At 46.4% G+C, this 16,934-nt stretch overlaps 1 protein-coding gene across 3 annotated transcripts in view; it reads right to left on the bottom strand.

Annotated features, from left to right (window-relative positions):
- Positions 1–16,934, bottom strand: part of GABRG3 (gamma-aminobutyric acid type A receptor subunit gamma3) — a 335,489-nt gene that overhangs the window by 13,861 nt on the left and 304,694 nt on the right. For all 3 annotated transcript variants that reach the window (XM_090263575.1, XM_090263576.1, XM_090263577.1), the window contains one exon: positions 15,870–16,007. In XM_090263575.1, the coding sequence (XP_090119701.1) occupies positions 15,870–16,007 (138 nt within the window). The remainder of the gene's footprint in view (positions 1–15,869; positions 16,008–16,934) is intronic.

The following is a 16,934-nucleotide window of genomic DNA, read 5'->3' on the forward strand; positions in this document are numbered from 1 at the left end:
GATTGCACGTGCGAGACTGGGGGGGGGTGTCCATTTCAGGTGCACCTCAGGTTCCTTACTCATCTGAGTTGGACGGAAACCATCCCCACAGGAGGCAAGCGCCCTGCCCTAAACCTGAAAAAATACGGCCCAAGTTTCTCAGGCCAGGCCCACACCTAGATTACAATGGCCATTAGTTTTAGGACTCGTGACTGAATCAAAAATGGTGTTCCTGCCCTGGCTGGGTGGCTCACCTTGTCGGAACATTGTCCCTCAACCAAAAGGTCGCAGGTTCGATCCCCAGTCAGGGCACATGCCTAGGTTGTGGGTTCCATCCCCAGTGGGGTGGAGCATAATAGGGAACCGACCCATGTTTCTCCCTCACATTGATGCTTCTCTCCCTCTGTCTGTCTCCCTTCCCCTCTCTCTGAAATCGGTGAGCATGTTCTTGGGTGAGGATAAAAAAAACATTTTAAAAAACGGTGTCGCTCTGTCTGCTCCCCCTTGCAGTGTACACGTACCCACAGACACGCAGGCATCCGCAGTGCAGACTCTGGTGGCCCGTGGACCTAGCGAGCTCCCGCTGGGTGTGACGTCTCAGGCCCAGGCACACGCTTCTTGGGGGTGGGCCTCCCCCTCCGAGGTGTCTTTGCTCCTCACCCCGATCGCTGTGCAGCCTGCCTACTGCAGGTCACACACTGGACGGAGGTGCTTGTAATTTTCCACCCTGGCCGGGTGGCTTACCCCACTGGAGCATTGCGCTGTACCCCAAAAGTTTGCGGGTTTGATCCCCAGTCAGGGCGCTTAGAGAGGCAACCGATCATTGTTTCTCACATGATGTTTCTCTCTCTGTCTCTCTGTTTCCTCCCTTTCTCTTTTTATAAAATCAATAAACATATCCTTGGGTGAAGATTTTTAAAAAATAATAATTTAAAGTGGTTAGTTCTTTCTAAACCAGAGAGACCTAGGCCTCCAGTTGCCTCCTAGTGAATAACTGGGATCAGTGATTCTAGAACCCACAGCGGGCGTCCATTACAGCCACGTGGGCAGGCCTGGCGGGCATTACGCTGAGTGACATAAATCAGGGAGAGAAGACAAATACTGCATGATCTCACTTTTAAATGGAATCTAAAAATGCTGGCGGTTGCCGGGGGCAGGGGGGGGGCAGGTGGAAGAAAGGGAAAGCTGTCGGTCAGAGGTTACGCACTTGCAGCTGTAAGAACAAGGATCCCTATAGTTAACAATACTTGGTTATGTGCCTGAAAGCTGCTAAGACATTTTCAGTGCACGCACACACACACTCTTACACCCTCACACACACCCTACATACAGTAGTTTTATAGAAGATGACAGAGGTGTTCGCTGACCCTACACTAAGTGATAAAAAGCCAGCCCCTAAGTCCCATATACATGGTTCCCCTGGCACGCTGTCCCTGAGACAGGGAATGAAGTGGACAGCGCATTCACGGTGGCCAAAGGCTAAAAGGGGGCGACGTCAGGAGGGGAGTGAGTGTGGCGCTCGGAGGGTGACACCTGAGATCCTCGCGGTGACAGAGACGTTTGCATCTTGACTGTTTTTCCAACTGTGACGCACTTGTCCCCAAACCATTACCATCAGTGCAGCTGTATTATTTCTTACAACTGCATTTCAATCAATAACTGTCTTAAAATAAAAAGGGCAATTAAAAAACAATCTATCAATCATGGAAGAAATAAAAATGTAAATTAGAAAGTATTTTTTTAATCTTTACCCACGGATATGTTTTTTTTTAAATTGATTTGAGAGAGAGACACAGTAAGGGGAAGAGAGAGAGAGAGAGGTAGGTTGCCTCCCATACGTGCCCCGACTGGGGATGGAACTGCAACCCAGGCATGTGCCCTGCCTACCTTACTTTATGGGACTCTGGGCTGGTGGCTATGCCCCAGGCCCGGACTGCCTCACCTTGTCACTGGGCTCCTATGGGTCAAGGTCCCTTAAAGTCACCGCCTTATGCTTCAGTGTGTGGGGAATGACGCAAGTGTCAGCTTCTCAAAGTTGGTGTTTTCTCAGTGTCCACTCTATCCTCCTAATGGCGGGGGCTCTGTTATTGTAAATCACACATATAACGAAACGGAATGGAATTGCCTCGCCTCTCAGCCCCGGGACAGAGCCCGGGTGCCGAGTGCAGATGAGGAGAGCTGAGCTGGGACGCTACGAGAGCATATTTCACTTCGCATCGAATCTGTCCAAATCCTGTGTCCCGAGGCTTTGGGGTTTGTCTCACTGATGGACTCCCTTCCAGTCCAGGGTCAGTGAAGAAGCCTGGTTTGAATAGTCTGCGTGAGAAGCCACTCTTTGGGGACAGAACACATCACATCTCTGAGGAGGGTTTAAAATGGCTTTGAGGGCGTTTCAGGAAGATGTGGGTTCACTTTGGAGAAAGAACCTGATTATCAGATTTTGAGGTTAATGTTTTTAATCCTCACCTGAGGACATGTTTACTGATTTTAGAGAGAGGGGAAGGGAGGGAGAGAGGGAGAGAATCGTCGATGCGAGGGAGAAACATCCATCGGTTGCCTCTCACGTGCGCCCCAACCGGGGACCAAACCCACTACACAGGCCTGTGCCCTGAGTGGGAACCGCCGCACGTCCTGCTTCGTGGAGAAGCCGTGCAGCTGGTCACTGCCTGGGTCTGGCTAAGGCGGCTCAGCTCTTTATGCTCAATTTCCCCCCTCGGTGAAACGGGAATAGCAATGCTACCTTTACCTCCGTGGTTGCTGGGAGGATTAAGTAAATGACTTAATATGCAGCCCCGAGGACAGGGCCTAGCACAAGGGACCTGTCTTTTGTATTTTTAAAGGGTACCGATCTTGCAGACAGCATCTGTCACCTCTGGTGGTTTTCAGAATGAGGACGAAGAAATTCATAATTTGTATCTAAGTTCTTGAATAAGCGTTACCATCTGAGTATTTGCTTATCAGATATTCTCAGAAGCCTTCCTGCTTCCTACAGGGAGGTAAACATTTCCATAAAAACAGTAGCTTTTTATCAAAAGGGAGTTGGTTTTTGAAAATGAATGTAAGACTCATATTGATTGGAGGTGAACTTTTTAAAAGATCTGATTGTGCCCCTCCCCAATGACTGGGTTGTTTATAATCAGTAATTTGTCTTTAGATTTGGAGCTACTGTTTCAATCATGAAGGATTTTAATGGGAAAAAGCGGGCATCAGAAAACTAATCTCCCCAGTGGGCTGCATCTTGTCCCTGAGGCTCCTTTTGGGGAGCTTTCTATCTGAGATCAATTAGCGCTTAGAATAGGAACAAGCGAGCCCTCGATCAAATATAGTTTTTAACACATTAGAATTAGTCTTATATCTTTTGTCAAATGAAATCCTGAAAATTCTAAGGATTATCACAATGTAGTTATAAGTATGAAAAAGGTATATCTCAAGCCACACAAGGTTAGTGGTCCTGGAATAATGAATAACTGACCAGCTTTGCTTGATAAGAAAGCCCTAATGGCAGATATCATTTTCCTGAATTACAATCAAAGGCTAGACTAAGCTCAGCCGTATCTCAAAGAGGTGGCGTTTGGCATCTGAGCCAGTGGGCAAGCCCTGTGAGCAGACTAGTGGAAATTCACAGTGATTCCCACGAGAAGTGCAAAGCTGCCATATTTGTTGCTTCCAAGGAAGAAGCGTTGACTTGGTCTTGGATTTCTCCAAAACAATGGTCAAGGCCAGAAGACGCTAGAACGATGTCTAGGGGTTCTGAGGGAAAGATGCTACGACTCGGCCAAGACACAATTAAGGAATTAAGGGACGGGTAGACATTATTAAACGTGAAAGAAACCAGGGACCATGGCACTCCTACTCTTTCTGAAAAAAAGTTCCTTAAAAATAAAATCCACCCATCGGCTCAAAGTAAGAACTCGGGGAGGAAAGGAATATTATTGGGAGACTTGGTGATCACTGTACTCACTTCAATACACAACACAACTTTGGGAAATGTCAATCAAGAAAATCATTGGAAATGTATGGACTCTAGCAACGGGAAAAATCACAACGTAAGCAATGAGTAAGCAAAGGATGACGGGAGATGTTCTAATGCAGCGGTTCTCAACCTGGGGGTCGCGACCCCTTTGGGGGTCGAATGACCCTTTCACAGGAGTTGCCTGAGACCATCGGAAAACGCACATATAATTACATATTGTTTTTGTGATTCATCTCTGTGCTTTAGTTATGGCTGGGGGTCACCACAACATGAGGAACTGTATTAAAGGGTCGCGGCATCAGGAAGGTTGAGAACCACTGTTCTAACGAGAGCGTCTCTGAGCAGCCTGATATCTGGGATACGGTGTGGCTAGAACTGATCTGATGCTCGCAGACAGGCATGTGGCAGCAACCAGAGTCAGAGCCAGGCCCCGTACCCCCAACCTGTCCCCAACACCCGAGACCTGGAAATCCCCTTAGCTGTGTCTTACTGACATGCCCCATGGTTCCCACAGTGCGTGTTCAAGTCCAGGTGTGTCCCGGGGAGCTGGCTGGAGGGCATGGATACTCTGTATCTGTCAGGGTCAAGACTACTATTTCTGCCCTGGCTGGTGTGGCTCCATGGCTTGAGCACCGGCCTATGAATGAAAAGGTCACCGGTTCAATTCCCAGTCGGGGCACATGCCTGGGTTGTGGGCCAGGTCCCCCCAAGTTGGGGGGCGCCTGAGAGGCAACCTGTCACACATGGATGTTTCTCTTTCTCCCTTCCTTCCCCTCTCTCTGAACATAAATAAATACAATTTTTTAAAAAGACGACTGCTTGTATGAAAAATTGGAGTGTGTAACTAATGGTTAGTCTAGCTCTGAAACTTATTTACATTGTTTTTCTTAACGTCAGAGGGACACGTTAGGAGATAATCTAATGTCTTTCTTTTTAAAAAATGTGTTGGTGTGACACTGGCTCGCAAAACCACACACGTTTCAAGCGTACGACTCACTAAAGCACCGTCGGCACCCAGTGCTGTGTGCCCGCTGCCCGAAGCAAAGTCCTTTTCCGTCCTCATTGCCCCCTTCGGCCACCTCCACCTAGTCCCCGCCCCATTCCCTCTGGCCACCACCACACCGTTGTCTGTATCTGCGTGGTGCGTACGTTTTTAGGCTCATCTTTTCCTATTTGTTTCTCTAGTTCCTCGAGTCCCTTTATTTTATTAGAGTCAAGGAAAATCAAACACACTTTTAATTTTGAAGGTCGCGTGAATATAAAATTGTTGTAAAATGTATCTGCATGTCTATGTCTGCGTTATTGTTCTGTGTGGCTTCGCTGGATGCTGTTTTGGAAAACACCTAACTAGTATTAGCTGTAGTTTCGACTAGGAGAGAGAATTCAAGTTTTCTGTTGTTGTTTTAAGTATGGCAACAATCTATTGTATGAAAAAGAGTATGTGTTATGGTTAAAAGAAAAAAAAACAAAAAACAAACCCAAAACCCTCTGGAGACAGATTTACCAAGATATTAATGATTCATGGAGGACAGAGATGCTTCTCTTTTATACATTTTCCTGTAATTTTTAAGTTTTTAAAAGGAACAGTATTTTAAAACATGTGGCATGTACACAAATAACGTAAGAAGAAGAGGAAAGCGTTATCTAGAGATGAGAGGAAGCCACCAAAATAATCCTGTTGTATCTGGCATGAGTGCCACGGCCCAGCAAACACATGACTGGCCAGAGAGGATTTCAGACAATTATTTCTCCTAACATTTTAGTATAAGCAGTCCCCCTTGTTTAGAGTGGCTAATTCTTTCACTGTTTTCTTATTCATACAAACCAGCCTTTCTTTGGGGGGCCATTGAATGGTTTGTGAATTGGGGACACAGGGCTTCCCAGCAGGCAGGCGGCCGAAGCCCTGCCCCCTACACACCGCAGTGCTTCCCGGGGTCCTTCTGTCAGGGCAAAGAATAGTATACATGCCTGACTTTATTTATTTTTTTTAATTAAAAATTTTTTTTAAATTAATTAATTTGTTTGTTTATATTTAGAGAGAGGGGAAAGGAGAATGAGAGGGAGAGGAACATCACTGTGTGGTTGCCTCTCACTCGTGCCCCCAACTGGGGACCTGACGTGCAACCGAGTCATGTGCCCTGACTGGGAATCGAACCAGCGACACTTGGCTCGCAGGCATGCCTGACTTTAATAAACAGTTGTCCTGCTCCAGCAGAACCAGTTTCTTTATATAACAGACCATGTCATTGGGATGCTACTCAGCCATAAGAAAAGAGGAAATACTGCCATTTGCGACAACCTGGACGGATCCTGAGAATATCCTGCTAAGTGAAAGAAGTCAGCCACAAAAAGCCAAGAACCGCATGATTTCACTCATATGCAGAGGCGGATTTAACGGGCGTGCGACCTGGGCCCCGACTTCTGAAGGGCCCCGCAAGGTTACAACGTGTACGTAATTAAAATTGCACGTGTGAAACCAAACTTGGTGTCCTGAGAAAAAGGTGTAAAGTTGGGCTTCTTGTGGGGCCCTTCAGAAGTCGGGGCCCAGGGCGCATGCCCGGTACACCCAGTGCGCCCGCCGTTAAATCCACCTCTGCCCGTATGGGGGCTATAAGGCTGAGACTTGTGGACGCAGACAGCAGCGTGGCGGTTACCGGGGAGGGGGCGAGGGAAGGGGGGGCCGGCATAAGGTGACAGAAGATGGTTTGACTGTAGGCGACGGGCACACTGGGCAATATACACATCTAGTACCATAGAAATGTACACTTGAAACCTTTACGATCCTATTAACCAATGTTACCCCAATAAATTTAATAAAGAATTAAAAAATGAAATGCAATAAATCCTGTTATTAAGAAAGAAAAGAAAAAGCAGCCCTGTGCTGGGAAGGGACTGGGAGGGGACATTCCGGTACAACCTGTCTGTCTGTGCCAGACGTACCCTTCAGCCCACTGGCTCCCCCTAGCGCCGGCCGGGGTGGGGGGCAGTCGCCTTGCGCTGTCAGCTTAGGCACCTTATGATCTTTGCAGAATCCGGAGTATTAGCCCCCCCTTTATCCTCAGATACTTTTGAAGGGAGACTTAAACCAAGACCAGAGCCTGTTTTCTTTTTCTTTAAATAACTCCTTTTATCTTTGGCTTTATTATGAAGGAAACAAAGATCTCTGAGAATGTTCCCTCTCCTCTTACTTAAGACACACTTGGGGAGTGATGGTAAAGTCTCTGCCAAGTCTGCGTCTTTAAGTCCTCATTAAAACTGTGGGCTTGCTTGCTTCTTTTTAATAAAGAGACTTGCTTCTAAGTTCAGCATGATTAATCTCGGCAAAAGGGTGAGTCACAACGGGCAATGCTGGGGAGAGCGGCAACCTCTAGAGCTTCATTTATCGACATAACAAAGGCTTTTGGTAAAAGCGATGGATAAGTGACTCCAACATGCTTCGGTGACAAGGTTTTGATAAACAAAATTACACAGGGAGTGTGGCGACCATGGCAAGGAGGGGCGACGGAGAAGGACATTTAGGGGCATGTGAACTGCCAACGTTGCCCGTGTGTTTGAAATAAGAACACAGGGAGTAAGAGGATAATTGCCACATGTTCTCTGAATGTGATTTCTTCTTCTTTTTAATCCTTATCAGAAGATACAGTTATTAATTTTTGGAGATCGAGGAAGGGAGAGACAGAGGGAGAAACATTGATTGCCTCCTGGGGGCACCCCGACCAGGAATTGAACCCCAAACCTAGGCACGTGCCCTGACTAGGAATCGAACCTGAAACCTAGGTATGTGCCCTGACCAGGAATCGAACCGGCAGCCTTTTGGTGTATGGGAGGACGCTCTAACCAACTGAGCCACCTGCAATGGGAAGACATGACAGGCAGGGGTGGTGGGGCAGAGGTGAAGTGTTGCTCCCGTGAGTTGTGACGAGCAGAGTGGAAAAAGAGAGACATGTCCAAAGAACGGGCTCCTGATCCAGGGAACCGTGGGATCCTCAGCGACAACCAGCAGAAAATGAACCAATAAGAAAGTGTCTCAGGCAGACAGAACGGGCTACCCAGGCGATCTAACTGATGGCATTCAGTGCTAATAATGTCGCAACAAGGTGAAGGAAGATTGACCCCGGTGGGCAAACATCTCATTAATTGTCTTGGGAAACAGGGCTGCATGTCCCCAGATTCCATGTTAATTAAGCCAGAAAATGCAAATCAGGCCAAAGTCTTCAGGTAGGCTGGATGCGGTGTCTTCGGGATGGACGTGAGCTCCTGACCCCCCAGGGGACTCCAAATGAAGCAATTAATTTCTCACTAGGCTCCCAGCCTCCGGACAGGACTCAGGCTACGGGCAATGTAGCTTCTTAAATGTGAATGCTTCCCCACAGCGCTCAGGGTGTTCATAGAAAACGGAATTGTGGAAACCGTGTGTGTGTGTGTTCGTAAACGTACAGATCAAAGGACTAACTAAATTAATATGTGCTGTCACACTTCTGCAAGTTCCAGTTCAGGTGGCTGCACCCACACCCCCAAATAAGTGTTATCTGTAAGGCATCATCGATGACAGGGTTCCTGGTTAATTACATTTTAAATCACAAAACTATAAACAAGCCGTGAGGCACCGACTGAAACTTCAAAACACCTTTTGTTCCTGCTGCATCGCCTTCATGTCTCCATAGTAATCTTTCTAAGGTGACACCCAAATGTTTGCAGAGTGGGATCTTTATCTGCTGCACTGGTTGGCGAAACAGATGAATGGTCTCCCCTTGCAAACATTCAGGCGTCTACCAGGTACTTCCTTTGAGCTAATTACTCTGCTGTTTCCCTGGGGCCCGAGGAGGTCAGCCTGCTGGGAAGCACACATAAACTTGACGCTGGGCGGTGGCCGGGCGCTGCTTTTAGTTCATTGAATCATCTCTAGATCCTCTATATAAGGCAGCACTGCGCTCCCAGTTTTAAAGATGAGAAGACTGAGTCTCAGATGCAGGACGGTCCAAGATCACAACTTGTAGGGACGAGCCTGCGATTTAAACCCAGGCAGGACGGCTCCACGGACTGTGTTCTCACGGTGCCTCCTGTTTTCTCGTTGATTACAGTCACAACACATGTCAACACACATGGGCCCTGGCTGGTTTGGCTCAGTGGATTGAGCGTCGGCCTGCGAGCTAAGTGTCGCTGGTTCGATCTTCCAGTCAGGGCACATCAGAGAAGGAAAACTCTGACCCCAAAAAAACCTCCGCTGCCTTGCGGCATACCTCTTCAGGGGAAAGGCTAAGGGAGTAAACCCCGACAGAAAATCCGGAGCCGGAGTCCCTAAGGCGGTTTGACGTTGTAGCCAACACCGGCAACTCCTGCGGCGCACCTGAAGCCAAGCTGTATCGACTCCGTCTTTCCCTTGGACCCTTCAGCTGCGAAGAGAGGGGGGGTCTGCTGCATGGGCAACAGCTGGCCCTCCATATCACCCTGCCCAGGCTCTGTAGCTTCAGCTTCACTGGAGAGGACACTCCAGCGTCATCGCAAGATGTCGATTCAACACGGGAGGAGACAGATACCCTGTCACTCCCGAGTCGGACTGCACAGCCATTCTCGGCGGTGCAGATAGACTCTTAAGAAGCTACACCATCGTCTCTCGAGACGGACGGCTGCCGACGACAGTCACAACACATGTCAACACACGGGTCATGCATGTCTAGGGCTGCCCTCAGGGCATTGTGGCAATGAATGGCTGTCCTCCTGAACCTAGTCCTTTTAAAAACTTTTATTTATTTTTAGAGAGAGGTGAAGGGAGAGAGAGAGAGAGAGGGAAAGAGGAACATCAATGTGTGGTTGCGTCCTGTGTGCCCCCAACTGGGGATCTGACCCGCAACCCAAGCATGTGCCCTGACTGGGAATCGAACCGGTGACCTTTTGGTTCACAGGCTGGTGCTCAATCCACTGAGCCACAGCAGCTATGGCTGAACCTTGTCTTTGAGAGATTTCTTAACAATGACTCCTCGGCTGAAAGATATCAGTGCTTGAGAAGGCAGTGTGGGAGGGACTGGGAGGCGGGTGGTAGGCGGGGCTTGCTAGAGGGTAAATGGGGGCAGGTCCTCTGGGTGGCTTTGGCCCAGGGCTGGGGAGTTGTGCGACTTCTGCCAGAGTAGGACTTTATGAGCAATTTCTGGAGCGATGGTCTCAATGGGAGCCCTGGACTGCCCCCCGAGGTTCTTCCAGGATGGTTTGCCATTTGCTTTCATGAATAAGGATACTTTTACAACTCAGGTTTGCCATTTGTAACATGGGGACAATAACACAGCTACCTTAAAGGGGTGTCATAGAGCAAAGAAGCATATAAAATAGTAAATGTTAGCTAGTGTTTTAGAAAAATCCTGACCCAAGGATATATTTACTGATTTTAGAGAGAGGAAGAAGAGAGAGACATTGATCAGTTGCCTCCTGTATGCACCCCAGCCTGGAATCGAACCCACGACCTTTTAGTCACAGGACGATGCTCCAATCCACTGAGCCACACCAGCCAGGGCATTAGCCGGCATTTTAAACAAAAAGAATTATTAGCACATGCCTTGCCAGAGCTCTCACTTTCAACAAGAACATAATTACTTTACAGTTAATTTTAAGTGATCACACTCCCGTATGTCAGAATACACAGATTTAAGACTTGTCTTCTAATCAAATGATTGAAAGCAGTAGCAAAACTCCATCATGGGGAAAAAAAAAAAAAGATCTATCTTATCATCCATGCCAGGGAACAAAGCAAAGAATGAAGCTTCACCCAACAAGGGACTAGAGAAAATAAAAGATCCTGCGAACCGTGTTGGCCCCCGCAAGTGAGGGGAACTGTCTGCAGCTGCGATGCTGAGGGAGGCGTCACGGACCTCAGGGTGAAGGTCTAACTGCAGCTGCGTCACAGTGAGTGCCCTGCTGTGGGCCATTCCTGGGGCTCAGTCCCCCATTGTTAATGAAGATATTTGCACGTCTTGCCTTCCTCAAAGTGCAAGATGGGAGGCTAATAAAAACCACACACACACACAAAATAAAAAGGTGCATGTACAAATCTCACCGTGGGCACGCACTAATGCTATATGTTGTTCAGGTCCCACGGAAAGATAATTTTGCTTTTAAGGACTAATGAGTGGAATCTGGTTTTAAAAGACCGGACAGAGTCAGATGGGATTTGTATTAGAGAATTTCAGTTTTCTTGGTGGATGCACCGTTCATTCAACCAAGCACTGTTTTTTTCACGCGTCCTCTCTGGATTCCAGGAGGAAGATGAACTCACGGTGGGTTTGAAAGGTTTCTCCCTCAATCTTGTGAATGGAGACACGGCTGCTATTTTTAAAATTCTGACTCCAAAACCCAGACTGATTTATTACTCAGATCGCACTCAGAGAAATATGACAAAAAGCCAAGAAGAAACCATTTTGAGGGTCCCTTCTACTGGGGCTATTTTAGACAATCGTGTCTGTTCAGATTCAAGCTATAAATCTCACTGGAGAAGCAGGTCTCATCCAATCCAGTGCTAACAGCCGATTTAATGGACTATTTAGCAAATAAGGTCAACGGGTATATCTCGCAAAGCTCCCTCGCAGGATCTACATGAAGGCATTCATGATAGACATGAGTTATATACACGGGTGGCGACTGTGCACTTGCCCTTCTTAGGTCATTACATTCACAAAAGCCACATAGAGATGGCGGTGTCCTTGTCATTTCTGACGGGTGTGCGTGGGTGGGTCACAGAAGTGCCGGGGTCAGGGGCTGGCAGTCTGACCCCATCTTCCTGACCTCTGTGCTCGCTCTTCGCCAGAAGATGTTTTTAAAATTTCAGCTGGAGCATGAATACTGATAATATGTAAAACCTCGTGTACAGAACATATTTTTTTTTTTTTTTTTTTTTGGTGTTTAGAGAATTGCTTACAGAAGCTGCTGAACTTAAATCTTTAAAAAAAACCTTCACTGAAGATATGTTTATTGATTTTAGAAAGAGAGGAAGGGAGGGGGAGGGGGGGGGAGAGAGAGAGAGAGAGAGAGAGACATTGATCAGCTGCGTCCCATACCTGCCCCAACTGGGGATTGAACCTGCAGACTTTTGGTGTATGGGTGGATGCTCCAACCAACTGACCCACCCAGCCAGGGCTTAAATCTTAACTAAATGACAAAATATATATTCACAGCTGGCTGTGTGCCTTCTGCCTTAGCTATGGACAAGTGAGTCTTTCTCACGGTTCCTTTGAGTATGACCACTTGATTCTCTTACGGGAACGACTGGGGGCTTTGTCATAAGACAGGGGCCAGGGGAAAGCCTCAGGTGCAGCTAACTTGGGGCCTGGTCTCCTGACTTGATAACACGCTCTGAGCGCCCTGAGCTTGCGGGAAGCACACCCACCGCCGAGCGTGTTTTGTGTTTCCCGTCCCACTTCACAAATGGACATTCGGAGTAGGAAATTCTTGGCTTAGCCTGTGTCTTAAAGGTTTTATCAAAGAGAGAGAGAAAGCAGCGTGCTGTACAGATCCACAAAATTAACCAATTCTCTCTCTCTCTCTCTTTTCCTCTCTCCCCTTAGTCTGGAAACGTCATCATTTCACCCTTATTTTTATTGGCTATTCTGTTGGATATAAAATTTTGTTTCTTTACACACGGTGAATTCCATTGTCATTTGGTCACCATAATTTCTGGTGAGAAGTCATACATTTGTGTTCATTTGGCTCCTTGGAAGGTAATGTGTCCTTTCTTCTCTAGATGCTTAAAGACACACTTTCAGCCTTTGGCCCACAGCACTCCAGTTATCCCTCCTGCTTCGGAGCTTACACGTGTCTTTGTGTGTGTGAGTCACGCTTTCATCCGTCCAGGATAATTCTAAGCCATCAGCTGTCAGATACTGCTTCTAACCCATTCTCTATGGCCTATACTTGTGGGATTACAATTATGCTCGATTTTTAATGTTTTCTTTACCAATTACACTTAGAGAAATAAATCTGCAAACTTCTCTGTGACAGAGGCAATTCTTCTCTCCCTCCTTCTGAATACAAGTGAGAAGCACAGGCCAATAGTCATTTTTTATCCAAGAAATAGGCTTAATTCCTAAGCAGTAGGCTGATTTGGGGAGGGACTATTTTTTATATTTGTGTCTTCACCTATGACACTTCAGTACTCAACATGTCTCCTCAGTCCAGAAAATATTATTATACACAAATGAAATGCCCAGCCCTGGCTGCTGTGGCTCAGTGGATTGAGCACTGGCCTGTGAACCATAGGGTCACTGGTTCAATTCCCAGTCAGGGCACATGCCTGGGTTGCAGCCAGGTCCCCAGTTGGGGGTGTGAGAGGCAACCACACATTCATGTTTCTCTCCTCTCTAAAAATGAATAAATAAAATATTTTAAAAAAATGAAATGCCCAAAGAGATGTTTGGCAGATTAATAATGTGTAGTGGGGAGGGGGACTGGGTTTTGTGTAAGAGACTAAAGGAGGGGGCAAAGGAGCGACCCTAATGACATAGGGCAGAAGGCACCCAGGATGCAGACAGGTCTGGGAATGGGGTGCGGGCTCCTTGGGGTCATGGGAGCTTTGGAAACAGAGGCTCCATCATTGATAGCTCCCTCCTATCTTCTAATAGCATCGATTCTTTGGAGGCAAGTGGATGTGACTTTTTAAGTGTAGTTATTTCTTTAGAACACACCTGTGCTTATTTTCTAAAGAAGGGCTAGTGATTTGTGATGCAACATGATGTGCAGTTTCCCATATAAACAGGAGCAGCTAGATTAGAGGTGCAGACAGGGAGGCCCTTCTGCCAAAGCCAATACATGCACGGGGCCTACGGAGAGACCGAGTTTGCCATGAGCGAGAAAAAGAATTTCAGGGAAACAGTCACTTCCTGTTCACAAAGGAGGGCCCTAACCGTTGCTCCTGTCTTGGGAAAAACTGAGCATTCTATAATGTGCGTTTGTTATGCTGTAGAGTCTCTCTGTTTGTGCACTAATCTCTCCTGTCTACCATGTCTTTCCAGGGAGAATGAAAACTCGTCGCCAGTGAAGATTTTTTAAATCCTTACCTGAGGGTTTTTTCATTACTTAGAGAGAGAGAGAGAGAGAGAGAGAGAGAAACATCAATGCGAGAGAGAAGCATTGATTGGCTGCCTCCCATACACTCCCTGACCAGGGATCAAACCTGCAACTTTTCGGTTACGGGACAACACTCCAACCAATTGAGCCACCCAGCCAGGGCCAGGGAGGGTTCTTCACCCATTTTCACGACGATCGCTCCTGGCACACTGATCGCTGGACTCCACGCTTCCCTGGGCTGATATTCTCTCCCAGTCAGCTTCAAAAACCCTGAGCCAGTGTGTTCAGCTGGACTTTGCCGTTCCTCCTGTTCATCATCATTTCCCCAAGCAGGCCAGGAAAGGAAGAGCAGCCTTGACATTGGTACCTAAGTGCTAGAACAGCGCATTCGGTGGCTGCCATATACCCGGGAGGTCTGCCTTGGTTCATTTCAGCCTCTCAAGGAGCAGAAGTGAGTTAATACAGATGACTTGTTGTTGGGAAAAACCTCCCCGAAAACATTTCCCTTTCTGTTACCACCACAGAGCATTTAAATAAATTATGATCTTCTAGTCCTTTAGCCTGATCGATATTGAAGAGTTGAACACAGATGCTATTTCTCACCTTTACCACGGTGACATTTATGGGGAGGTTTTGCTTTTCTCTACCCATCCATCAGATGGCTTTTCCGACCTTCCTTAATGTGTACATAGGTCTCTATTTTACAGTCTATCAAGAATTCAGACTGCCCTTTAAAAATATTGGCATTCATTAGCAGAATTTACATCTTAATCTAGTCATCAATAAAACAAGTTATTATAGCGTTTTAAGAGCTCATATATTATTCATATTAACATATAATAAGATCAGTACTGGCTATCATTCCCTCTGTACCCCAAATCCTGCAGGAAGAAGGCCAATGGCAAAACAGGGGGCCACAGGAATAAGTAAACACCGAAAAACAGGCAAAACCCCCATAAAACTAAAACCAAAAAAAGTTAAAATACTTTAACAGGCTCGGCATCTTCTTCCAGTTACTTGCACTCTTTATGACATGCATATAGTAATCACATGCGAAAACCAAATGGGCAGATAACCTTTGTGCTCCGTATGTTGGAAAAGAAATGAAGTTGAAGATACAGTTCAGAGTGAAGGAAAAAGGAAGATGCTAGAAACTAAAGTTCAAAGGACATTTTACACCAGTTTCTTTTTCGTGTGGATTCTCAGTAACAGTTGATGCTTCCTGTGTGTGCCTTTCACCATTAGTAAAATTGATTTATATATATATACGGTCAGTGGTGAGTAGTCCTGGTTAGGTTTGTCAACATAATGCGAACATACTTTCAATTAAAAAATATGTGGCAATTATAACCTCCCTTTTCCCACCCTAATTAAAACATTTAAAATATTGTCTTTTTACTCATAAAAAAAAATTTGTCTTTTAATCATCACCTGAGGGTAGGTTTATTGATTTTTAAAAATGTATTTTTAGAGAGAGGAGAAGGGAGAAAGAAAGAGGGGGGAAGAGAAATATTGATGAGAGAGAGAATCATTGATCGGTTGCTTCTTCTATGCGCCCCGGCTGGGGAGCAAACTTGCAGCCCTGGCATGTTCCCTGACTGGGAATCGAACCTGCAACCTTTTGGTGTACAGAATGACGCTCCAATCAACTGAGCCACCTGTCCAGGGCTTAAAAAATATCTTCATTTTTGAATCATATACCACTTAGGAGTCACGATGCCCAAATATAATTAGTTAAAACATACCCATGAAGGAATTCTACACAAAAGCTGTGACTATATACCCTGAGGCCTCGGGGGATGGGGAAATTGTCAGAATTTTTTTTTTTTTTTTTTTTTTTAGAGCTGCACATTTTTGTGTTCATTCCTACCTGCGGATGTCGTCACGATTTCTGTGGTGTTTCTGAGGCCCATGAAGTCAAACTGATAAAGTCGCCAGGATTTCTGGTTAGCTGTCTCAACTGAGTTTTTCCTCCACCTATAAATCATTTCTTCTTTGGGGTAGCCATCTAAAAATACAGAACAGATAGCACCACTTGAAGATGTAGGTTTACAGAACGTTAACACATTTAAAATATTGTCTTTTAATCATGACCTGAGGATATGTTTACTGATTTTTTTAAAATTAAAAAACATTAAAGTCAAAATTAGAATGCTGGTCACTTAACAGGACTTAAAATCTGAGGCCCTGTTTGTTCTCTGAGTTTTCCTGGAACACACGGAAGTGAATGTGACCAAGGCCACCTACCGGGGCAGTGGTGGGGGGCGGTGCTGATGAACAGCGTCAGGATTAGCAAGGTGTTCACAGCCACAGGCCCAGCCATCATCTGTGTGGGCACAGTGCCCAGTGTGGCCGCGGTCCTGACGCCTTCCATCTTGGGTCACCAGGCCGTGGTGGCCTTCCAGGATGGGAGGCTGTGGCCAGCATCTTGTGAGCTGACGGACTCTGAGCTCTGACTGCCTGGCCCACAGCCATCACCCCCTGCTCCAGCCCTCTCCAAAATCAGACCGGCCAGGGCTCAGGAAAGACAGGCTTAGTAAGGCCATCACGCTAACAATCATGACATCAGCTGACTCTTGCTCCTGCCTTGACATCAGTCTCCGGTTCTGATCAGTGAACTTGGCCTTTTCCAGAGCCCGTTTCCCATATGGTTAATTATTATTCCCGGAAGCTAGATGCTCTTTGTATTTACATTTAAGTCATCCTTCCCGAGAACATGCTCAGATAAGTATTTCCAAAATGTAACTGTGATTATTTCCTGGTTTTATTTTTATGTTTAATTTGTTAGTCATCCTGAAATTACTTTCGCCAGGTTTCCTACTTGAGTGCCAGTTCTCTGTGTGTGTGTGTGAGTGTGTAACTGGTGTTTGCATGTGTGATATTATTATTATTTTTTAATTCTGCTTTGGGGGGGATAGAGGGGGGGAAAGAGAGA

This window comes from Furipterus horrens, unplaced genomic scaffold (assembly GCF_987537825.1).
Source record: "Furipterus horrens unplaced genomic scaffold, mFurHor1.1.pri manual_scaffold_16, whole genome shotgun sequence".
Lineage (NCBI taxonomy): Eukaryota > Metazoa > Chordata > Mammalia > Chiroptera > Furipteridae > Furipterus > Furipterus horrens.